The 26,188-nt window shown below is 36.2% G+C and overlaps 1 protein-coding gene across 2 annotated transcripts in view; it reads left to right on the plus strand.

Annotated features, from left to right (window-relative positions):
* NEBL (nebulette) overlaps nt 1-26,188 on the plus strand; it is a 339,097-nt gene that overhangs the window by 261,484 nt on the left and 51,425 nt on the right. Inside the window, exons 7-13 of one of the 2 annotated variants that reach the window (XM_029237019.1) lie at nt 1,132-1,233; nt 9,863-9,976; nt 11,609-11,710; nt 16,125-16,229; nt 18,116-18,223; nt 20,662-20,772; nt 23,667-23,777. The exons of the other annotated variant lie outside the window; for it this stretch is intronic. Of the exons in view, the coding sequence (XP_029092852.1) occupies nt 1,132-1,233; nt 9,863-9,976; nt 11,609-11,710; nt 16,125-16,229; nt 18,116-18,223; nt 20,662-20,772; nt 23,667-23,777 (753 nt within the window). The remainder of the gene's footprint in view (nt 1-1,131; nt 1,234-9,862; nt 9,977-11,608; nt 11,711-16,124; nt 16,230-18,115; nt 18,224-20,661; nt 20,773-23,666; nt 23,778-26,188) is intronic. 2 annotated transcript variants of the gene reach the window in all.

Consider the following 26,188-nt stretch of genomic DNA (forward strand, 5'->3'; position numbering starts at 1 on the left):
CATTTTTGCAGGAGACAAAGTGGCTTTGGTTGTTGGATGGTTAATTTAGTTAGTGAAATCAATCTGAATTAATGACATCTCAATTTTTTCATCTGAATTATCCATTTCACTATGTAAATTATTTGGATATGTGCAGAAACTGATCAGACTTGACTTGACCATGGCTCTGTTGTTATGCTTTTAAAAAAATAAGTACTATTCAGGCATAAGATAACATTCAAACGTCTGAGCCTGAGAATCAAGTTTGTCATTCATCTGGTCCCATATTATCTCTCACCTTGTCCCAAAGAACTTCACTTGGCCTTGTTTCCATCTTGTTGCTGTTAATTGTGCAGGTTCTCTTTGGTCAGCATTTACCAATGCACATTTCCTATACATCATGGCTGTTTTTTTCTTTTTTCTTTTCTTTTTTTTTTTTTTTTTTTTTGCTGTACTTGGGCCTCTCACTGTTGTGGCCTCTCCCGCTGCGGAGCACAGGCTCCGGATGCACAGGCTCAGCGGCCATGGCTCATGGGCTCAGCTGCTCTGCGGCATGTGGGATCTTCCCGGACCAGGGCACGAACCCGTGTCCCCCGCATCGGCAGGCGGACTCTCAACCACTGCGCCATCAGGGAAGCCCATCATGGCTGTTTTTATCTTCCCTAAGACATCCTTCTTGGTTAATACCATTTTACTTAAACATACCTTACATCCTGATTAAAAATGATTACTTAACTTGAACCAAATATTTGAGTAACATAGGCTATACTCACCTTAAAAAATCAATACTTATTTACTAAATTCAACTGCATGTTTACCAAACAGGGTTAGGTCAGTTCCTAAGACTAAACAGAGCCGGAAGACATCTGTATGCAGAATGCAGGGTCTCAATTATCTAGAAATTTCTCCTGGATAAAATAAACACAATGATGGTGATGACTGGATTCATGGACTCAAACTTAGTAATTATTTTACTACAAAAAAGTTGTTTTTATAAAATCAGTTTCTTCTTAGCAGTCAGCATTTTAGTATTTGGTGAGTTGTAAGGATCATTTTTTATGGACTGAGGGTCAATTTTATTTTGGCTATTATCAATGTAATTTTTCATTGGAAAGTAGAAATATTCAACATTCTCTTATTTATTCATTTTAGGCTGAATACAAGAAAGGGCAAGGCGTAATGAATAAAGAGCCCGCTGTAATTGGAAGACCAGATTTTGAACATGCTGTGGAAGCTTCTAAACTTTCTAGTCAAGTAAGAGTCTAGTGATGATTCCACAATGATTTTATTCAGAGATTTTGTTTCTAGCAGCACTGGAAGATATTTTACTTTAGGTAATGTCTTTAATTGCAAGAATACGTAAAGATAATGTTTCTGTAACCATGTCAGATAGGATTACAATAATTGTAAATTTCAGTAAGGGATAAAATAAGTCCAATTTTAAGCATAAAACTAAGTTTTCTTTTCTCCTGGCTCAAATTCTAACCTTTTTCTATGAGTTCAGCCATGTTGTCACATTTCCTAGGATTTCTAGAATTTAGCAATAGTCATATCAATTAGATTAGAAGAATAATTAAATTTCTATCTCTACACGCATACACAGAACTTTTAACTTAGTAAGAAAAATAGCAATTTTCTCAATTTTTAAATGTTTTAATCACAAAGTAAAAAAGAGGTAATGTAAATGAAGAGAACATTGAAATCATAAAAAGGATCTGAAAAAGTGTAAAGACATGCCATATCTTTGACTGAACATCTCAATAGATAAAAATTTCAGTTTTCCCAAAATTAATATATAAATGTCATGCAATTTCAATTAGAATCCAACAGTTTTTTTGAAGTATGGGTAAATGATCTTAGAGTTTGAATGGAAAGGAAATGCCTGAAAATAGCCTTTATAAGTATGAAAGTGAAGACCAGTGAAGGAGAACTTAAGTTGTGAGTTACCATAGCATAGTATAAAACCACTGAAATTAAATCAATATGGGATTGATATAGTAAGAGATAAAATAATCAGTAGGATAGACTAGGGAATCCTGAAATAGGTTCCAATGTGTATAAGAATTTAATATATGATAAAAGTGTTGGTTCAAGTCAGTGGGAAAAAGTTGTATTAGTTAATAAACGGTGCTGACATAACTGGCCATCCATCTGGGTAAAAATAAAATTGGACCTGAATCTTAAACCATCTACAAAATGAATTCCAGATGGATTAAAGATGTGAATGTAAACCAAAAAAATATTTTAAACCTTAAAAGAAAATCCAAGAGACTATATATACCACATAGGGATAACAGAGTTCTTAAAACTGGAGAACTAGAAGCTATAAAATAATAGTTAGACATGCTTGACTATATAAAAATTAACAACTCTTGTAATGGAAAAAGGTAACATGTGCAAAGTCAGTGATGACAAACAGTAATTTTTATGCATGTGTAGTGTTTTCAACTTTGAAAATGTCCATTCCTCAAGTTGCAAAAGTCTTAATTCGATTATACTTCAAAATAGATGTAAAAGAGGAAAACTGTAAAATCTAACTGAAGAACATAAAATACTATCTGAAAAAATGAGAAGACCTACTATGTTCTTAGCTTTGGAGGGCCTGAGAAGGGCCGTGACTCCAAGCTCTTCTCAGCCCAAATAACACTCATTGAAGAGCAGGGAATATTGGCACAGACCTGGCAACTCTTCCGGTATCGCTTTAGATTTTCTGACTTCTTACAATTTCAGCCTTTTCTGGGGGCAAAGAGTTCCCATCGGTTGTGTAGGAGAAACGGCAGGTTCTAGAAAAGCAGTACAGTTTGGCTGAGTAATTAAGAAAATGGGCTGTGGACCTGGACCCTGAGTTCCTGGTCCTGCCGCTGGCTCACTGAGTGACTTTGGACAGATGGGTTAATTTCTCCATCTGCAGTTTCCTGGCCCGTAAAATGGCATGGCAGCAATACTCCTTCTTAGGGTTGTTGTGGGCATTAAATGAATTACCGGGAGCAGCTTAAAACGCTGCCTGGCCCGTAGAAACACTGCATCATTTCCCAGGAATAACTTTACTGTAGCTATTCAGAATAGTTTTCTACTCTGCATTTTTTACATGAATTCATGCACAAAATGAAGCAGAAATAGTTGACTGGCCCTGAGATTCTGGTCTTAAATTCATTCCTTCACAATCTTATTTGAGAGTCCTTAGAAGAAAGTTTTAGTATTTGAGTTTTTAGTTTCACATTTCAAATGCAGTCACCAAAAATCCTACCATTTGATCCTACCTGGGTTCTTAGGCAGACTTAAAAAAAAAAAAATCTCAAATCATTTAATAACTGAATTATCAGATGCCTAAGCAGATTGTAATTTGCAAGTTACATTATATCTGTCATCTTTGTTTTTTTCTGACATTTTTGCTGATCTCACAGTGTACAAACCCATTAGAAAAGGGAAAAACTGGGCAGATGAATATATAGGACTTCTGGAATGAACTTGGTATGTTCATTTGTATTTTCAGGTGCATTGACTAGAAATAAAGGCAGAAAGTGTAGTTTCTTATTTTTATTGACGACTTTGGAGATCATGTATTCTCTTGCTCCTAAGCTAATGAGATTGTGAATATAGGAGCCCACGAAGGCAAGTAGATACGTAGAAGGGAAATAATTTAGGAATGCAGTAAGCTGGGAAGCTAGGGGCAGGATGCAAGATGCGGAACAGAAAGAGTAAGAGGGCACCCGGATTGTGAGAGGGAAGGTGATGACGGGGCAGTGCCCATGGTGTGGAGAGATAAGACACCCCTGATGAATAGACAGAAAGAGAAAGCGAGAGGGCACAATTCTCCCATTTTACCTGGAAATTGAGCTCTGTGGGATTGAACCTGGAAAAAGCTATGGAAACAAAACTCTTCCTATGTTAACTTGTACAATAGCTTTGCTCCAATAGTTGTAAAGTCTAGGAGGCACATAAAATTATGGTCAAGTAATTAAAAGAAAATCAGTGAAAAGTGAAAGTGAAATCTCATGTGCTAAGATAAAGAGATGGGTGTATTTATAAGTATCTCAGATATTAGGGCAGTAATTATCGAAGTCATCATCTTAAAAAAGTTCTTCTAAGAGTGGTTATTTTGTTTTCATATTCACAGATCATCTTAATTTATGAATTGGAATTTGTCTATGTGATGCATGGAATTCCTTTAGTTTTATAATATCAAAGAAAATTTTGTATTTATAGTAATTAGTGTTTCTTCTAAAATTGCATTTGATGTATTGGTAAGAGAGGGTTTTAAACCTAAAATTACTAATCAGATTGATGTTAAAATTTAATAGTAAGTATTGTCCTTAACTTGTAAAGGGGTATTAACTGGTTTGGAGAATCTCCCATTCTCCCTTCTGGGCAAGCACTCTCCCTTCCAACCTCCTTCCACCCAACTTTTGGCTTAAATGTCACGTCTTTGACTTGCTGATTTAAATCATATTGCTCTGTTCCCCTTTATTCTGTTTTTCTTTATAGTCCTTAACACAATGTATATTAGTCATGTAAATGTATATGTGTGTGTTTTGAACATCTATTCACTACCACTCAGCAGGCTCTGTGGGGACAGGGTTTAATGGCGTTCATGGCACAGATTAGGCTTTCAAGAATGACATAGAGACTGATTAAACAAATTTCTCTAGATCATTCACATTTGGTTCAAAGTCAGTAAGGTATTATTTTATTATGAAAATAAGGGCAGAGCATATTTTGGGTAAAATTCAGACTTAAACACATGGATTTTATGATGAATTCTACATAAAAATCCGTTCTTACTCTCTTCCTCAACAGCTTTTAGTTCAGTTTCATCCAAAATTGGAGGCATTGATGCCCATGGATGTGCGGCATTGTGTTGTTGTTTACTTTTCACTTTCCCTGATAATCAAGTGCACTTATCCACGTTTCCACTTCTTTCCTGGCATGTGTTTCTGTGACTATGATGAAAAGCTTCCGTTCAGGGTCTGCTTTTTGCCTGCTTTTCTGGCACTTTGTGAAACCGAGCCACAGGTGGTGTCACCAAGCCCAGCACTCCTTGTGCTGAAAGCTTGAACTACCGAGATCGGAAGTCAGGCTTTGACTGTTGAAACACAGCCCTGTTCAGAGGCGGTTATGAGGAACTAGGTTAAATTCTATCATTGCGGTTGAACAGTTCTAGTGTTTTTCTGTAGTGTGTACCTCTGAAAGTTCTGCTAAGTCTGTTAAAATTCTTTATAAAACTTTTAGGAGTTTCAGCCCATATACCTAACCTATATTTTTAAAAAAGTTGGTAGTCATTAACTTTTAGATATGATATTCATAATGTGAATAAAATCAGTCATAGGTATAACTTTTCATTTGTTTCCAGTGATTGATTTAGGTATAAGGGGTAACATTGTGCCTTAAAACCATAGCAAAGTCACCCAACACCTATTTCCTCTTGTCTCAAATGGTCTTAAAACTGGAAGGAAGATACTTTGTTCCATGGTTGAGTCACCCATTATAATGAAAGGAAAGCATTACCCTGATCCCTTAGCAGAAGCGAGTGTGCGTGAGCAGGTGGACACGCAGATGTGTGAACTGTGGGTTGAAAGTAGGATAGAATGTTTGGTGTGTATGTGAAGTTAGTGAGTGAACCAGTGAGTGAACCAAACTATTTGGCTATTTTCTTAGTTCATTTATGTGCAAACCTTACAGCAAGATAAGAAACAGTTGGTATCAGTGTCTGGTAAATATATTTTTTATGTAATTCAGTTATTTTACTTTCTGGTTAATTAATGAGGGAAATTCTTGCGTTTTTGTTCTTTAGGTATCTTTTAAGTCAGATCACACGGAGTTCTGAAGGTTAAAATAAGATACATTTCACAACACTTCGCTTATTATTAAACTCATTAGAAGTACATGAATGACAGATATACTTTAAATAATTAATCTCATGCTACAGAAATAACCTGGAAAGGTTAGACAGCATTTTAAAATTCAGATTTTAGGGTGTGTAACCCAATGCATAACGGTGGTAGAAATCTTTAAGAATAAAATTCTCATAAAGATCTATTACAAGGCTATTGCAAAATTTGGAGACACCATGAAAGTTACCTGGTCCTGCTTTTCAATGAAAGAATCCCTTCTCAGTGTAATCCATCCACTTATTCATTCAAACAAAACAGTTACTGAACCAGATATTACATGCCAGACACTATGCTTGGGGTTAGATTTTCAAGGGTGAACAGAACAGATATAGCCCATGCCTTCACCAAGCTCAGAGTCTAATGGGGAAGACCAACACCAGAGACAGTTTTGCAGGTAATTGCAGCAATGTGTGTTGAGTGACCAGGTAAATTTGGGGTGCTTCAAAAATATATCAGCAGTAAATATTATAGTTTAGAGGGTCAGAGAGGGCTTTCAGAAAGAAGTTACATTTGGGCAGATGCAAGATGTGTAGAAATTTTTCAGGTGAACATTGGGAGGAGGTAGGAAGCAGTGATTTGAAGCAGGAAAGCAGAAGGGGAAAACAGAACTGGAAAGCTGTTACACTGGTGGACAGCTCAGCTGATGGAACATTTTCCTTATAACCAGCAGAAATCTCGTTGGCTACAACTCCTACCTATCAATACTAGCTTTACCTTTTGTACTAGAACAAATGCTATTTTTCTTTTTTTGCAAATGTTTGAAGACAGTTACCGCCCGATTCCCAAATCTCTTCAGTATAGAACTCTTCAGCATAATAAGTGATGTAGAGTATGCGTTAGATAAATAATTCTTGAATGAATGAGTAAAAGTCTGGCAGGAACTATAAAGTATGATACAGATGTAATATGTTATTTTTATATCTATTGTTTTTCATTTCCTTTTGCATTTTTTTCTTCCTAATAGGATGTTGTTCAAACCAATTTATCAATGACTGTGGAGGGTGTGTGTTGGGGGAACAGACTTGGGAAATTAGAGAAGTATTATATATAGTTCCAACACCTCCCTCAGGGTATGACTCATTCTGAGTCCTAATAGAGAGTTGATTGCTTATCATTTTCTCTTTAATTTATATGTTTCTTTAATAAACATATATTAAGTGCCAAATCCATTCAAAGCACTAGTGTGTCAGGCACTAGGGATACAAAAATGAATAAAAATCTATTTCTTGCTCACTGTCTAATGGGAGAGCAGACATACACAGATAATTCAAATATGTCCAAAACTTAGAAAATAGTCTAACCTTATATTTCCAGGGAAAACTCACCTTTAATAATAGGTTAGTATTACTAAAAGTGTGTCTTGTAAAACGTCAGGTGAAAAAATGCAGGGTTCTGTTTGTATTGAAGTATTTAAATCTAATTAGTTAATCCAGCTGAGCAGTGCTGGCTTCCATCAAGTTTTCTTTCAATTATTCATATTCTTCAACCTCAGACATCGTGAGTGTCTTAGTTATGTATTAGCTAAATGGCAAAAATAGGTCATATCATCCTTGAGCACGGAGAGCCCATCAGACTGCCTTTGAACCCCCTGTAGTTCTCAGCACAGTTACACTAGGAGCAGACACAACACGGAGGGAGGTGTTACTTGGAAATTAATCTGACGCAGAGGGGACAGCATACGGAAGGCCAGAGAGGGGCACATGCTGCATGTTCAAGGAACTTCAGAACACGAGGATGGCCAGAGGACAGAAATTAAAGGGGAGATTGGAGAGCTGGGAATGCCAGGTCCCACTGAACCTTGTAACCATGTCTGGGATCCTGGTCTTCATGCTAAGCCCAATAAGAAGTGAGTTTAAGCATGTATGTGACTTGATCAGGTTTGCTTTTGGAAGAGATTACTGGCTCCAAGCCTGATGGAGTGTGTCAGGGTCATATCAGCATTCCCAACCTCAGGTAGGAACTCATCCTAACTCATAGTAGGAACCCAGTGCAGGCTCAATGTTTAATGAATAGAGGAAGGAAGGAATCATTACAGTGTAGATTGATTATTGTTTTTCAGAAATTAGGCATTTACTTGGAAAGAGTAAATGCTGCCGGGTTATCTAACAGATGAGAATGTGTCAGGTTAATTTCCAAGTAACACTTCCTTCCATGTTGCCTCTGGGCTTAGTGTAATTGTGCTGGGAACCCCAGGGGCGGGTACAAAGACAGTATGTATGGTGGGCTCTCTGTGCTCAAGTTTTGCCTTTTAGCTAATACATACTAAGATACTCATGGTGCCTGAGGTTGGGAACTGTGAATAACTGACAGGAAATGATGCAAGCCCGTGTTACATAGCAGGATCAGTTGGTTAGATGGGAACAGCTACGGGCTGACAGTGTTTACGGCACTGTGGCATCAGGCAGCATGTTTTCCTCAGTAGGTCGAAAGTGTTGGTGAATCTGGCTGAATCGGGAGTGCCATTCTAGGGGAAGTCAGTTCAGAGAATCTACTATCATCATTAAGTGAATGCCTTTCAGGCACTAAAACCTAGAAGAGACAAAAACACAGATAAGAATACTGTGAAAAATGCCACAGCAGAGGAGTGGCATTGTGTGTTTAGGGGAGGACCAGGTAGGGAGAATCTTGGCTTTGGTGCCAGCTACTGTGGAAAGTAGTAAAGGAGGTCTAAATTTATTCCATTGGTGATGTTGGCCCTGATTTCAAGATAAAATAATTTTCAAAAATCAAAGTTTTTCTTGTTTTAGGGAGACCTTGCCTGTTAATTAGAATGAATGAGATTTTGCTTGAATTTATAAGGTAAACTGAGTATCAAAAGTTATTATTAGCAAATGGAACTGCAGCAGAAAATGTTCCCTGTGAACCATCTTGACATATTTTCCAAATGTGTTCCCACCAGGGTTTTCACAAGCTCCCGCTCGTAGGTACGCGGCCTGTGTCCCTGAGGGAGACCATCCCCCAATACACACTAGATTAAAAGAGGTAACATGAGCCATTCCCAAACTGCTTTTTTGTAAAGGTTTCTGCAAGGCAGAGCTTAGGATGTAGAATAAAGGTGCATTCTGAATGTTGTAAGAAAACCAAATAGTGTAAGAATCATTATATAATAAAAAATATTACAAGAAGACAAAAGAGCTTACTTTTGCTTCTAAGATTTGTGCATCCTTTCCTGCCTACAGGAATAAAAGCGGATGTGAAATGAGACTAGCTATTTTTGTTTTATTTTTGTAAAGAATTTGTATATATATTCTAATTAATTATCATAACATACATTCACATATTTCTCTATTCATGGAGAAGAATATAGTTCTACACGATAAGTTGATAATCCTTCTTTTGGTTGCCTTAAGACTACTTAAAAAAAAAAAATCCACAGTGAAGATTGGAGATGGTTCTGCCACTGAATACAATTGTGGAGTTAAAACAGAGAAATGAAAAATGACATTAAATAGACCCAGGATGTTTCAGAAAATGTAATCCCTAACAATGAGGTTTTCAACAAATGGGAAATGATGAGAAAAACCATGGTATGAGCTATGTCCTGCATTTGGAATAATTCTCTTAGGAAAATTAATATTCAAATTCTGAGATTTAGGACCCATTTTCTAAACGTGGTAGATGTTAAGACATTTGTGGTCTTGATTTCTAACTGATCATAAATGTTAGGAATGCAGAAGTGGAAACTGACATTTAAAAATCCCCAGATTTTAGTGTATAATTCTTGTTAATAGGATTTGAGTTCATGCCTAATTGCATTTATGATCCATGTTCAAGTAGAGGTGTTTTTTAATTAAAAAAAAACCCTTTATGCCTAATTAAGCTTTATACGGGGGTGGGGGAGTGTGGGGGGAAATACCAGGAATTTAAACTTTTGCTATCATACATTTTTAAGGTAGCTTTTATCTGATGTAATTAAGAATCAAACATGTTACTTTGAAAGCTTAAAGGTAAATGTGCTATTTAATTTATCCTTTTTGTTTCTTTTATGGAAGGTTAAATACAAAGAAAAATTTGATAATGAAATGAAGGATAAGAAACATCATTACAATCCTCTTGAAAGTGCTTCTTTTAGGCAAAGTCAGCTGGCCACTGCCCTGGCGAGTAATGTAAGTTACTTTCTGCTTCCTGACTCGTAATTCACAGAAGATTATTTTCAGTATATTTTGATTCTTGTTTTGTCGGACTTGGCTGTGTGGTACTTGTGACACTTAATCAGGATCATGTCATTTCCAAATAATTTTAGAAAAAGCTGAAGCATATTTTCTTGAAGCTTTTCTGAGAAAAATTTCATATTGTAATTTACTATTAATGGTTACTGATTACTAATTAATTAATAAGTAGGAACAATATTGCTAATAAAACTATTATAGCCGATCAAGAATAGAAATAGATTATATAGTTTTACAGAAAAGTAGTGTGTAGTATCATAAATTGGTGATTATGACAATAGTTCACTCATGTAATTATCCATGAAATTGTGCATATTGTAAAGTATACCTGGTGATTGGTAGTTTATCGTAAGGAAATTTCCAGAAATTGTACTTGAGATGGCTTACAATATCTTTCTTATCCCTTATGTAAATTCTGTGAAATACCTCTTCGTAAGTTTTGTTTTCATTTCATGTCTTTAAAAATAAAGTTTCAATTTATAAGAAAAGATGTCTTAATTTTTTATGAGAATTAGGAAGAATATAAAAAAAGAAACATGGAAAAAAATCAATTACTTTGCTATAATTGAATGATGTATAGAGTACCTTTTTAAATGTTAAGTTTGACTATTGTTGAACTGTTGCTTTGTTAGAGCATTTAAACCTTTCAACTCCTGTCATATCCTTGGGACTTGGTATATTTTATTTTCATTAATGTTTAGAAGGTATTATAATTTGTGTTCATTACCCAGCTTTTGTTACCAGCAATTGAATTAGGTGTTTCTGTCTTTTAGGACCTTTGGGAATATCATAATGATTTATTTTTCTTATTTGATTATTTTTGTGTGTGTACAAACGTAAAGCAAATAGAGTTGGGATATACTTAAAGGAACCTAGAGCACAGTACTGAAAGCTCAAGGTTTAGAATCAATTGCCTGGATTTGAATCTTGCTCCACCACTTAATATTATGCTTTCATCTTTTTGCCTCAGTTTCCTCATCTGTAAAATGGGGATATTTAAAGTATTTACCTACTAGGATTGTGGAGATTACTTAATACATATAAAGTGTTTAAACAGAAAAGTTTTTACTTGTTTACTTACTTACACAGTAAGTGCTTGATGTTTTCTATTATTAACATTTTATTATTATTATTACTAATATTACTATGTTTCCAAAGCAACTGATTAAAGAGAAAAGAAGCATTCTATATAGTAATAGGATGAAAACCACCAGAAGCTCTAAAATAGACACAAAATATAATAGAACAATGGTGGTAATTTCTAAAGAGTAAAGTTTCTATTTTCTTCATTTTTTGCAAGCAGAATTTCTGTTAAAGTTACTTGATTCTGTTAACATCACCCTTGCTGACCAAGTAAACAAAAGGAGTTACCAAAATATTTTCAAGTCCCTGTAGTTTTCTTTTATTCATTCCGTAGTAAATGAGCACCATCTAGTGGCTCCTTGTAAATTCATTTGTCAATTTCCCGTTAAATAATACTTTGTTGTGTTTAAAATAATAACGGCCATAATGCAAAAGCGTAATATTTTCTTCTCCTAGATGGTATTTTGTTCCATGTTATTTTCATAGGTGAAGTACAAGAAAGACATTCAAAATATGCATGATCCAGTTTCAGATCTCCCAAACTTGTTTTTAAACCACGCTTTGAAAACCAGCAAAATGCTCAGCGGAGTAAGTGGTCGTTTGTTGACAACTGTAGGTGTGTGTCTCTGGAGCCGATGTGTCTGCAGTGCTCATGAGCACACCTGCTTCCTTAGGCGAGCCCGGCCTTCACTCCTCCCTCAGTAACTCACTTAATGAAAAGTAGTGTCTTGCTTAAATTCCCACCCAGGCTGTCGCTTTACAAAGCTAGCTCTTTAATATTTCTTGAATACAAACTTTCTTGTTGAACAGCTACCCTTCCAAGTGTTTGTATGAGCGTCCTTTCTGTCTTTCTCCTTCCCCTTTCTTTCTCTGTAGTAGATTGAAGCCACTTGGAAGTCAGGGATCTTTTATTTTGTACAGGCCAGAGCAGAGTGTCTGGTATTCAGTAGGTAGCATAAAAGTTATCTTAGTCTAAATTATATCTTCTCTAAAAATAAATTTCAAGGGTGTTCGTGTTGATGCTATACTTTTACTCTTATGAAGGTTTCGATGTTTTCTTCAGCGCAAGTAGGAGGAGAGGGTGATTTCCTCATGTCCTGATGAAAATACCTGTGTCCACTGCCAAGTGGTCCATTCCCTCAGAGCTCAGCTCTTACATGCTGTTTCCAGCACGCAGTGCGTCTGAACCCTGACTTCACTGGCTCTCATTCCTGATGACCCTGGCTCACCTGTGCCTGTATTTCCTACATCTCAGAATGGCCCACGGTGATGATGAACTCTAATTTGACCTCAAGTTATTTCTATGCCTATTTTAATAATTACTCAAAAGTTATCCAAATTTATCATATATCTGCTTTGGATCAGGCACAGATTTGATGGCAAAGTATTGATATGTTGGCAAAGAATGTGAAAAAGCGAAAACAGTCATCTTCAAGAGATGTACCCACGGTCATGCATGAGAAAAATCTGTAGTCAAAACCTGGTTCCCAAACCATTAAATAATGAGAGAAAAGCTTCAGTTCAGGTTAAAAATGTCTACACTTGGCTTTGATATATTGAAACCTCTGTTCATTACTTTGTAATCCTCTTTTCTGCTTGAAATGTAATCTCCATGTAAATAATTTGTATTCACGGAGATTAATTAATTAATTAATTATCACTGGTCTCTGGAGGAAAAGCAGTCCATTATTCTTTCCTGTCTGTTGAACAGGGATGAAGGTTGGGAGACTGTCAGGCACAGAATTAGACTCAGTCCCTGGATGCTTAATTCATGCTGTCCTGCCATTTCAATGCTTATCCCTTGCTCCTCTGCACACATGCCTCTGTTCCTTGAGTGGCTCTGTTTCAGTTATACATTTTCTGCCACGACTCATAGGTATGCTTCTAAAAATCAATATGTTTTTGTGCTCTGAGCCTCTGCTTTCTTCATGTTTAGTCTTTGCTCATCCAGTTTGATCATTGCAGTAGCATTTGACCTGGGACTCTTTCTCATCCCTATTTGGGTTAAATTTCCTTAGGACACAAGGTTTCATGTGTAAATAAGCCAACAAAAATATCATGGTGGTAATTCAAAAATTTGGTAGCTAGAAAAAAGGCATGCCACTCATAGGCAATATTTCTTTTTAAAAATATTGACCTTGGGCTTCCATGGTGGTGCAGTGGTTGGGAGTCCACCTGCCGATGCAGGGGACACGGGTTCGTGCCCCAGTCCGGGAAGATCCCACATGCCGCGGAGCGGCTGGGCCCGTGAGCCATGGCCGCTGAGCCTGCGCGTCTGGAGACTGTGCTCCGCAACGGGAGAGGCCACAACAGTGAGAGGCCCGTGTACTGCAAAAAAAAAAAAAAAATTGACCTTTATTTTATAATAGTGGTGAAAAGCAATAATAGTAATTGTTTCTATATTCTCTTCAACAGAGAAAACCCACCAAATTTGTATATTCCACTTGTTTTATATACCACTTATAAAGTTTAAACCTTCATTCAGGTTGCTTTTGCCTGGATTATAGATTTTTTTCCCGTTCAGTCATAGAATTGTGACTGAACAGTTACTTCATGGAAGAGAAAGTTTGAGCCAAAAAAAGTGTTACTCTGAAGTTTCTACTTATTAAAGTTGCATGATGTTACACTGGCTCGAATTTATTGTACATCAGAATTGCCTTCTTTTAAATTTTAATGTAAAGAGAATTGGGATTTTGTTGATTTATAAAGGCAACTTAATTTTAATAAAAGATTGAGTAAGGGAATGCTTAAACAGACATTCTGCCAGAATTAGTTGTCAGTTTGTTATAAATGGCTGTTTTTTTAAAGACCTCTGAATGTCTTTGATATAAATCATAATTTTAAAAATTGTAGTGTGTAGAGTAAAATTAGTGCCTTATGAGTTTTTACATCCATAACTGATTAAATTTTTGAGAGAACATTTTCCTTTGGAAAATAGAGCTCTATTAGCTTTCAGTTTCTTTTATAACTGCATAAATTAAAAAAATATATATTGTGTTACTCTGTATAATTCCCACTAGGAGGCAACAGAGACTATTATATAAGAAAAAGCAAGTATTGGTAATCTTTTACAGATCTTAGTTCAAATAGGGTGGTTTTGTTTTGGTTTTAAAATAGGAGTTTCTGAAATTCTCTGTAACTACAATAGATCATTGAGTTAGGGACAGTAGTTTTTGACCTTTTCTCAGTATATACCCGTTATCCCAGACTTTATTAGTTCTGGATTTTAACTTAGTAATGGAATGTATCCTAGCTTGTTACATTCAGTTCATAACTATTTTATAAATATATATTATAAAATAACTTGTAATCAAATTATAACATCTCTTAAGTATACTGTTATTCTTTGAAATTATCTTTTTTAAAAAAATTAGTAGAGAAGCCAAAATTTATTTAGAAATTGTTCTCTTGTGTCAAGATGTACTATGTGAACATTTTCATGAGCTTCCTGGGGGTGCTATCCTCCCTAATGTATTCTGGTTAGAGTTTTGGGAGACACGTGTCTTAGTTCCCTAATTGGCTGAAAATGCCTCTGGGGACCATTGCTGCGTCCCCAGGGAAAGCAGTTTTCATGTGTAGGCCACTTGGACCTTCCATCCTTCCCATCCCTGGCACTGGGCCTTCTTCCTGCTTCACTCTCAGATCACGGAGCATCTCCTAAGACCCAAATGTCCTAGCTCTTTCCTGCTCCCTTTCAAATGCTGCTTACCTCGCCCTCCACTCTGCCACTTTCACTGAAATCCTCATTAGGAGCAACAAACTTTAGCTTAAGTCTCTGTAGACGTGAGTCTTTGAGAGTTGCCATTTACCTCTAAAAGTCTTTGAGAGTTACTATTTACCTCTAAAAGTCTCTTCCAAATAGGCAAAATAACTAAGTGTCCAATCTCCAGTGATAAAAATCAGGAAGCAATTTTTGTCTTATTGCTGCCTGTTGTATTTAGAGTCCTACACTTGACAAATGTGGCATCCTTATCCATTCTGGTCTCTTCCAAATTCACCTTTTTTTTAAAAATAAATATATTTATTTAATTTATTTATTTTTGGCTGCGTTGGGTCTTCGTTGTTGTGCACAGGCTTTCTCTAGTTGCGGCGAGCGGGGGTCACTCTTCACTGCGATGCGCAGGCTTCTCATTGCGGTGGCTTCTCCCGTTGCGGAGCACAGGCTCTAGGTGCGCCGGTTTCAGTAGTTGTGGCTCATGGGCTCCAGAGTGCAGGCTCAGTAGTTGTGGTGCATGGGCTTAGTTGCTCCGCCGCATGTGGGATCTTCCCAGACCAGGGCTCAAACGCGTGTTCCCTGCATTGGCAGGCGGATTCTTAACCACTGCGCCACCAGGGAAGCCCCAAATTTACCTTTTTGTCTGTATGTCTGAATAATGTCTTAATCCAGTTTCTTCACCTTAAAAATGCAACCAACCATACCCAGATTCCTCAGTTTCTCTTCCAGGCACTTCCTACCCTCACCTTTTAGGAAAATTAGTTGAATTATTTCTCACCCTCTAATTTTCCTTATGAACCCCAATCTTTCTCAGGGCTGAACCGTTGTATACAACTTATTTTTCTTTCCTGACTCCAGCTTTCCGTTCCTATGTTCTTTCTTCTTTCCTTTCCTTCTCTTCTTGTAGATGAAATTAAATACATTTCTGTTCTAGAATAAGGGCAGGACAAGTTGCCTTTATTTTGCCCACTTTGCCTGTTCACACATGTCACGGGTTTTCTGTTGTCACTCCTCAGTGTCGCAAATCTCTTTTACATTGTGTTTACAGCCAGTTGTTCTCTACTTCTCTTCAGTGTTTTAGATGCTGTTCACACTGACCACCTAGAGCTGGTCTATCTTGTGTTGTCGGTTTAGCACAGGGTCAGAAATCTGTACAACCAGCCATGGGAGCCTGGTGGTAGCTTTGCAGTTCTTGTTGGCTTGCGTTTTTCAGTTTGCATTCCTAAGTATTAGTTGCTCTCATCAGCCTCTTTTATTCTGACTTTATTTTCATGTTCTCTATTTTAGCGAGAGTATAGAAAGCTTTTTGAGGAAAACAAAGGCATGTATCATTTTGACACGGACGCTGTGGAACATCTGCACCATAAAGGCAATGCCATGCTCCAGAGTCAGGTATGAGACCTCCCCAACCCAGACCCTGTAACACTCACTGCCGGGCACCTGGACCGAGAATGTGCAGCTGCTGGAAGGAATATGCGTCGTGAAAAAAATCTCAGACAGTACGCTCTCTATATTTATTGGGCTGGGGAAGCTTGAACCATGTTTCATATGCAGGCATTTCATAATATTATAGTTACTATACACAAGCTAAAACTTACAATTTATGAGTTAATTAATTAAATGATTATATCTCATAATTTCAATTTTATAGTGTACTGATTTGTCATTTTGAGCTGCAGAAGTAATTTTCCAGGCACAAAGTTCATTATAATTTCTCAGTTCAATTATAAGTGTATTAAAAAGGAAAAACTATCTTACCAGTGTATTCTACATTAATGTTTCTTTCGACTATGAAATTCTATGTACTCTCTGAAAGAAATCTTTAAAAATATCTTTTTTCTTGAACACTTTAAAGTTGATAGCTTTTCTTTGGTTCTGAATTTCAATGGTTGCAAAAGATGTTATTTCCAGCGTCTATTAAGATAAAATTTTACATCACGCTTTTAAATGTATCCCATGGAACATAAATTCCATAATGATGTGATATCCACCTTCATTTATTTAAAAAATATACAAACCAGCTCTCCTTTAAGGTTTGGAAATGTATGTGTTTTTCTCTTGTGTTCTTACTTTTATTTCGTTTTCCCCACAAAATTTTATCCTAACATAATGTGTTATTATACTTCACACACTCTCATCGATCATTCTATTATATTTCTCTAAAACAAAAGTATTCCTAAAAATAGGAATTTAAAAATTTGTTATATTTCCTGCCACCACAAAGTTCTAAGTTTTGAAAAGGTTCTTTTGGATTTAATTACCATTAAAATTATTATTATAATACAACTTAAGAACCAATTTCATAAGTAATTATTATACCTAAGGGTTTTAATGAAAATACATTTCTGAATGAAATGAATCATGATCAAAACTTTTCTGTGAATTTAATTTAAAAAATTTCTGTGAATTTAATTTTAATTTAATTAAAAAAGAATTTAAAAAATTTAAATTCTGTGAATTTAATTTAATTTAATTTAATTCTGTGAATTTAATTTATATTGCTAAAAAAGCCGACCACTCTGACAGCTTACAGAATATAATTCTAGTTTTTGTTTTCAGGAGATAGAAAATATCGATCGTTTTATAAACCGAAATTTATTGGTTTGTAACTGAAATTGGTTGTAACTGAAATAAATAATTCATGTTATGATAGTATTAAATAATGCTTAGTGAAACTGAAAGAAGTCACATAAAAGCTCTGTGTCTGTGTTTCACTCAGTGTCTACGGAAAAATTCAACAGTCCCAAAGAACACTGTCTTTCCTTTGTCAGAAAGAGAGAATCACAGCTATGTTTTTCTTCTTGTTCATGATTTACTGCTAGGCATTCAAAGTTATCACAGGGATCTCTCTCTCTCTCTCTCTCTCTCTCTCTTTTTTCTCTCTCCTTTTTTCTCTGTCTCAGCCTCTCTGTCTCTTCGTCTTTCTTTCTATATATGTACCTATACCTGTGTGTATAACATGTGTGTATATACATATGTAACCCCACGTATATGATACATATCTATATATCCCAGCTGTCTAAATACTTATACAAGTCCTAGAACTACATTATTTAGTTCTAAATCATTTTTACCCCTTAAGGTTTTTAATATATTACCTGTTTACTTTCATTGTATATCATTAACCACAGAGAACCCAGTCATCAACCTAAGTGGCCAGAAGAGTGTGATTTTAGAAGATAGGGTGATTGGTTTTGCACATATATTTATTTGACTTTGCTCTATTTTTGTAAGGGCTTGTGAGCTTTATGTGCCTTTTATACTGTTTTTCAATGAAGGTTAAGTACAAAGAAGAGTATGAGAAAAATAAGGGGAAATCGATGCTTGAATTTGTTGAGACACCATCATATCAAGCTTCAAAGGAGGCTCAGAAGATGCAGAGTGAGGTGGGTCCCTTTGTTTTGTCATCAACTGTTTAATGCAAATTTGATGTTTTATCATTGAAAGGAACCAGTAGAGTGGTTCAGAACGTTTAGTGGGTCCAGAAGAAAGTACACTGCAGTGGTTGGCTGTTTCTGACATTAGGTGTAAATCAGCTTTAATGTTTAACTGTAGTTATACATTTATTATATGCTGTGGAATTAACTTACGTTGTGGACTGTGTGGGTCTTTCATTAATATTGGCTTTCAATTTTTGCTATTCTGATTTCTGGTATTGTCACTAGGGGAGAATTATCCTTTGCAGAGGCTGAGACATGTTTTCCCTTAAATTATAGCCATTGGCTATTAGAGTTTTAGGCTCAGCAATTATGTTTCTGCTCATCAGGGCTTGAGGAGAAAGAAATCTTCCAATGGAAAATATCTTTGAACCACATTTATACTATAAAGATTTATACTCTATAATTTATTCTGTATAAATTGGCAGATACATTTTATACTAGAAAAATAATATATCTAAAAATCTTAGACAAAGTTTGATGTGAAAGATGTCTTTAAATGCAGGACCAGTGAAGTAGATACAAGAGATGGTTCTTATTCCTAAAGGATAAGCTTGACCATGTGCTTCTTTAAGAGCCTCCCACAGGTAAAGCTAAGTATGAACTCAGGAAAAGCCACTAATGTTTTTGTTATAGCCTATAACTAAGCTTCTCTCACTTTCTTCTAATGCCAGATGTACGTTTAGCCAGTGTGTTTTCTAGAAGAAATCTCTAAATCTGGCTTTGAAAAGTTCTTTGTCTTCTGTTCCACAAATAGAGCTCTCCTACAAAAAGCATACTTCAGTGTTTTTTTCTATTTTCTAGTCATATACTGGCGAGTTCAAGTCATCGTCAATCTTCCTTAGTGAGTTACTTCTGTCAAATAATTTTTTTTTGAGAGAAGGGCCTTTTGAAGTGAAAAATAAGAAATAGATAAATGTACATATATTTGTATTTCATTTTTTAGAGTCATTTTTGGCCTCAAAATGCCCTAGATTCAGCTTTATAATTATGATCTCAGTTAGTTCCACATAAAGAGGACCACTTCTCATCATTGTTCTTTGGTGTGTCTGTAGTTCCTTTAATTCAGTGTGTTTTCTTCTTAATTAGCTCTGTTAGTTTTTATAGAACATCTATTTCTGATGGCTATTCCTGAATTGTTTGTTAAATGGTAAATGGCCATGTGTAACTCAAATGTAGGGGAGGGGACAGTGTATTCTCTTATCCTCCCTCACAGTTTGGAGAATTTCTGTGCACAGTTACCTATCCCTGTAATAAGTACATAATGATCCTGGAAATAGCTTTTCATTTTGTATCAATAGGAATAAATTCATGCAGAATTTATTTATTTGTATGATCTTTGTGTTGCAATTTGAATAAAATATTGAGCTGGTAAAATCTGGACCCTTGTTTGTCTGATAAATATTTCACATGGATGGATATTTTTGTTATTTAGGGAGACTGTTTTTATAGTCATGAATCCTGGGTTTCCATTGATTTTCAAACGCCTAGCTCAAATGTAGAATTTAGAGCCTAATAACCAAAGGGTGGCAATGTCAAAAAGGCAGATGGGGATATGGATTTAGGCCCTCTGCAATCTCCTTTCATTTCTTGTCGTGAACTGTTACCCAAAGAACAGTTTATCAGGTTCCAGATAAGATTCTTCTCACAGTGTAACTTGATTCATATCAACTCCATAGATGGTAGAGAAATATTCTCAATGCCAAAATTATTAAAGGAAAATCTCCTCCAGCCTCCATTACATTTTAGAAATGGTCTTTTTTTTTCCTTGGCTGCGCCACGTGGCTTGCTTGCGGGGTCTTAGTTCCCGGATCAAGGATTGACCCCCCGCCACCAACCGTCCCCCTCCCCCGCCCCAGCCCTCGGCAATGAAAGTGCCAAGTGTTAACCATTGAACCGCCAGGGAATTTCCAGAAATGGTCTTCCTTGAATTCACATAAGACTAACATTTAAGAGGGACGATGAGGACATAAATGTTCATTCTCCCTTGGTTTGAGTGGATTTCCATGCCTCTAGATTTTCTTCCAGTGGGTGGATCCACTGTCTTTTGGGTGAACCAGTCAGGTGATCCAGTCAAATAGCCAGTGGTATTGGTTCTCCTCCTGAAACGGGCTGATGTCAAACAGTAACAGAGTCTGAGATGTTAAGTAGCCCCTCTCAGAATGCTTTCCTAGAGGGAGACGGTGTACTTGAAGGGCCTGCTTTTGTTTGGTAGAATTCTAAAATTTATGATAAAGTTGGAGTTATTTTCCTGTAAATAAAATACTCAGAGGTGGTAGAATTATATATGAAAAACATCAATTTTGTTCCGGGAACCCTTGTTCTATTATCTTTTCAACAGTCACTAATATTTTCTAAATTTAAAATTGTATGGTCTTATCTAACAGAAAGTTTACAGAGAGGAGTTTGAGAAGGAGATTAAAGGAAGGTCATCGATGGATTTAGACAAGACTCCAGAGTTTTTACATGTAAAGTACATCACCAGCCTTCTGAAGGAGGTATGATCCTACTATTGCTATACAATTCTACAAAAGACATTTAAAGAAATAACCCAGGAAATAGGTACTAAACAATTCTCTACTAATTCTCTAATTCAGTGTTTGAGTTATTCATCCATTACTCTTTCCCTCACTTTGAGCTTTACTAATAGAGTTTTCCATTTTCATTAAAAACAGGTGTTAACATTTCCATTTAAAGATGAGGGAAGAAATTACCCAGATTTCCTGGAACAACTTGAAAAATAGTTTGATTTTGTGTTTGGGTTGTAGCTTAGAAGCTCTATAAGTAGTTTCACAGCTTTATAGCAGTTAGTTTTTCAAAAAAATATTTTCAATATGGATGAGGCTAGCTTGATTCTCTCAAATTTAGTTATTGCAAAAACATGTATTAGAACCATTTTTTCCTGTGACTTCCCAGCACTGCAGCATTCTCATGACATTTGATATCAGAAATGAGGTGCTTATTGTGACAGTCTGGATAAATGGTACATTTATAAGTGGTTTTTGTTCTAAGTAGGGAGAAATAATATGTTTAGCACATAGAACATAGGAATTCTTGTCCATTTTTCATTTTATACTCAGCAGGACTTCCTCCCAAACCCCAAACTTAGTGGTACATTTTGGCTCACAGTGTATTAAATTTGTTGAATATTAAGGCCCTCAAATCTAACAATTAAAAATATCATGTTCACAGTTTAAAAGTTTTGCTTTGTTTTTTTTTTTTTAAATGGTTGCTAAGTAACCTGGAGCTCTTTCAATTCCCTGTTTAAACAGATTCTCTTTACATTAAGAGAAAGCGTTAGAGAACTCCATGTCATCTGGAAGTTTGAACTGAAGAAACTATTCCTGAAAGAAATGTCTTAAACCAGTGAAATAAATTGGAGTATAATTACCTACACAGACATGAATCATCATGAACTTTTTTAATAAGCAAATGCCAACTGGCCTTTACCATTTAACTGCTTTTAGAAATTTAATGTGATTCACTGTTGTATATATGCCGGGCTGAAATAGGCATATAATTTATGGAAGAGAGTCCTTGCTACCCTACCTCTTCTCACTTCTAGATCCTATAAAAGCTTTTGAAGTTGAAGGGTGATCATGTGGCAGCTCCCTGCTATTATTGTCTTCCAGTTAAAAAATATGCACTATTTATATGAAGTTTTTAAAGGGGAATCTTTTTCTTATTTACGTACAAATGACAATGTGAGATCTATTTTGAGAATCATAAATAACTTAAGAATTCCCTGGTGGTCCAATGGTTAGGACTCCGTGCTTCCATTGCAGGCGGCCTGGGTTCTATCCCTAGTCAGGGAGCTAAGATCCCTCATGGTGTGGCCAAACAAAAAAAATGACTTTAACATACATGCCATCGCCAGTCTCTTTTATTTATCTTTTTGAGTGAATCTTATTTTAGACTTACTGATCTAGAATGTATGCATCCGTGTAGGAAAAAAGCCTAGAGACAATGATTAAAAATCTTTTGATTAAGTTATAGTGATGTCTAATTTTAGAAAGAGACTCAGTAACTTAATGAAATTGTGACTTCCCTTTGAAAGTGTGTGCATTTAGCTTTAAATTGTCTTCTCATTCTTTACTTTATGGTCTTTGCATTTCTGTTGCCATTTAAAGTATTCAAAGTATCATTTTATACTTCATTTCATTTGATTTCCTCAATTGTCCTTGACACTGGTAGGACAAGTACTTTTATTTTCATTTTGTTCTGTGGAAATCAAGGTTCAGTTACTTAAAGTTCTCTTGAAGTTCACATGACCTAATAAGCGAAAGAACTCTGACTTTCATCCAGGTCATTTGACTCCAGAGCTCTTTCCAAAATTACATGCAGGTCATTACAATGTCTTGTAGGCTATTAGTTAAGCAGAGTACTGGCTAATTTAATTAAACTGGACAAAGAGAAAATAACATCAAATGAATCCTAGAATTAACTAGAACATGATTTCTTATTAAAGGAAGTCTCATCTTTCATCTGACAAGTTAGTCATAAAGGCAGCTTAGTTGAATTGGATTAAGATATATATTGTTTTCATAATTCAATTAGTAAGAAGACAAGAAATTCATTAGCACACACAAAAAAACCCATGTTATATGTAAGGATTAGTAAAGGCATTTGGATCTACTTAACATATATTTAAATGGGCAAAATTCAGACTATATATTATCAATCTGTAGGAAATTATTTGGTTTTACAAATCTTTGAATAAAACGGAAACTTAAAAAAAATTTTGGCCATATCAGTCCTTTTGATTTTGTAGTTTTTCATTCTTTTCCAATTATGTTCTTCTGATGATTCATATTTTATAGACAGCTTTCAAAGAAATACTTCAAATAATTAGTAAGAAACATGCATTCCTAAGATCTTCCTCACCATTTAAAGGGAAGATGTCTTTTTAAAATATGGCACCAATATGGTACCAAAATATATGAGAGGAAAGGATGAAAGAAAAAAGACTGATAATATTGGAAGCCACTCAAGCATGATTAAAAAAGAAAATGAAGTATCTGTAGGAAATATAGAGCATGAATGCTCCGAAATCTGGTTCATTCCTTTCTAGAAATATTTTCTTTCTGTGGTCTCTGGAAAACATGTAAAACAATATATAGTAAGGCAGATAGCTAGTGGGAAGCAGCCGCATGGCACAGGGATATCGGCTCGGTGCTTTGCGACCGCCTGGAGGGGTGGGAGGGAGGGAGACGCAAGAGGGAAGAGATATAGGAACATATGTATATGTATAACTGATTCACTTTGTTGTTAAAGCAGAAACTAACACACCATTGTAAAGCAATTATACCCCAATAAAGATGTTAAAAAAAAAACCAATATATAAATTAGAGTTTCCTAGTAAATTTCAAGCAGTAATATTCTTGTCTCATAGAAGGAATATAAAAAAGATTTGGAAAATGAAATAAAAGGGAAAGGAATGGAACTTAATTCAGAAGTACTTGATATTCAGAGAGCAAAACGTGCATCTGAAATGGCTAGTGAGGTGAGTACATTTATTTAACAATTGAGAATGTATGAATTTTCAGCTGATCTCGTTGTCTGTAAATCTTTCTCAGAGATTTTACAGTTGACCCTTGAACAACATGGGTTTGAACGGTGCAGGTCCCCTTATATGTAGTTTTCAATTGTAAATTCTACAGTACTCCACGGTCCGTGGTTGGTTGCATCTGTGGATGCTGAGGAACCTTGGATGTGGAGAGCCGGTGATAAGTAATAGGTGGATTAATCCTCTTGTTGTTTAAGGGTTAACTGTATACAGTATAATGTTCCACAGCTTTTATGTGTAAGATGATTATAAGCAGCTATGACCTAATAGTCCTTTCCCAATCAATGAATTAAAAAAAATGATGCTCACCATCTCCTATGTGGTGTGAGACAAATGACCATTTCCTCATTTTAGAGAAAGTTCTATATAATTAACCAAAATAATTTAATAAGGTTTAACTTCATCTTTTAAACAAGTGAAAGGCATATGAGGAAGGTGTGTTATCATGGTCTGTCAATAACTGTAGTTTAAAAGTTCCCATGCTGGGGCTTCACTGGTGGCGCAGTGGTTGGGAGTCCGCCTGCCGATGCAGGGGACACGGGTACGTGCCCCGGTCTGGGAAGATCCCACATGCCGCGGAGCGGCTGGGCCCGTGAGCCACGGCCGCTGGGCCTACGCATCCGGAGCCTGTGCTCCGCAATGGGAGAGGCCGCAACAGTGAGAGGCCCGCGTACCGCAAAAAAAAAAAAAAAAAAAAGTTCCCATGCTGTCCTGCCCATAAACAAAATGACTGTCCTAGTCCTTGCCTAGCTACTAAGTGCGTCCACTTAAACCTCTGTATAAAATGATAGTGGCCATTACTTACTTTACATGAAATTTATAAGAATGAAGTGCCTCTGAAGTGCTTTAAATCCTTTAATCCTTGTATTATGTCATTACTTTAATAGTAAATAATGGCACTGGGCTTTGAGGAGAATCTGGCTGACTTTAGCAGTGAAAAAATTTAAAGCTTTATCCCCGTATGTTAATAAACAGTGGCGATGATGGTGGTGGTGATGATGGTGATGACCCTATTAGGTTGCAAATGATAGAAACCCAACTCAAACTGGGTTAAGCAACAAAGAAACTTTGTTTTGGTTGAAGAACAGAGAAATCCGAAGATCAGGTTTCCTTCAGGTTGGAATTCGAATGATGTCTCTCTTCCTTCATCCCTCAGTTCTGTTATCTTCACAGTTGCTTCATTTGTGAGAGGCTGCTTCTATGTGATGGCCCCCCTTCATGACAGGATAACTCATGTCTGTGGCCACTAATCCCAGTAGGAAGTGAGCATCTGTTTCTTTAAAATAGGATTAAGGTCTAAGGATTGAATCTCATTGGGTCACCTTCTGTCCTGTGCCCACACTTGACCCAATCAAGTCTGGAGTCAGTTAACTTTCTAGGTAGTTTAATGATGTTTTAAATATAAAATATTCTAAATTGGTATGTGTTTTTAAAGATTTATATTTGTCTTTGGCTAGTGTTCTTTACATAAATTAAAAGAAACATTAAAAGCATTTTACTGGAATTAAAAGTATATGTGGGTAGTAGGAAATCAGCTCACCCAAAGTTTATCGATTGAGAGGGGTTAGAGGTAATTCCTCAAGAGAAAATTGTAGAACTTTTTGCCAGAAGAGGGAGGAATAGATGCTGTTCGGGCAGAAACAGCAGCTGTCTGTCACGATGTCTTTGGCTAATATTGTCATTACACTTACCCGCGTTAGTAATTTTCTACAAATTCTTCTGTTGTGGTGACATATCCAGTGACATTCAGAGTCAGATCTTGTAAATCACTTGTCAGTAATACTTGGAAAAGTTGTTTTAAACTCTCAATGGCAGAGTTCAGCCAGTGAAAGTTGAATGGCAACACGGTAGCAGGAGCAGCAAAAACCCAGGTCTTCGCATGTGGGTATAGGAGTAAAAGACCAGAAGAAGCTGTCGGTTACTGAGCGCCCGCTCTGTGCTGGGCACTAGGCTACATGCTGTCTCACTGACCCTCCCAGTGATCCTGCATGGAGGAATTATTATCCCCAACTGCAGGTGAGTAAACAAGAAATGTGAAGAAAGATTTCCAACATCACACACACAGCCAAGAGTGCTCTGACCTCAAAATCAGTCTTCTTTCTAAAATATCAACTCATTTAAACTCGCCTCTGTCCTTCAGGCCTCAAGACAATTGTCAGTGAAGATTCTCACCTGGCAATAGCCTTTTTATAATACAAATCTTCAGAGTGTATATATACTCTTCTTCAGTGAGAATAGTGAATATAGTTCTAAGCAGTTCAGAAAATTTAGTTCTAGGCGGTCATTCATAGTTCAAAGTAAACTATGTTTTCTTTTTTAAAAACATACGTTTAGCCATTTTTGGTATC

This window comes from Monodon monoceros, unplaced genomic scaffold (assembly GCF_005190385.1).
Source record: "Monodon monoceros isolate NGI ecotype Baffin Bay Population unplaced genomic scaffold, NGI_Narwhal_1 Super_Scaffold_21, whole genome shotgun sequence".
NCBI classification, from domain to species: domain Eukaryota; kingdom Metazoa; phylum Chordata; class Mammalia; order Artiodactyla; family Monodontidae; genus Monodon; species Monodon monoceros.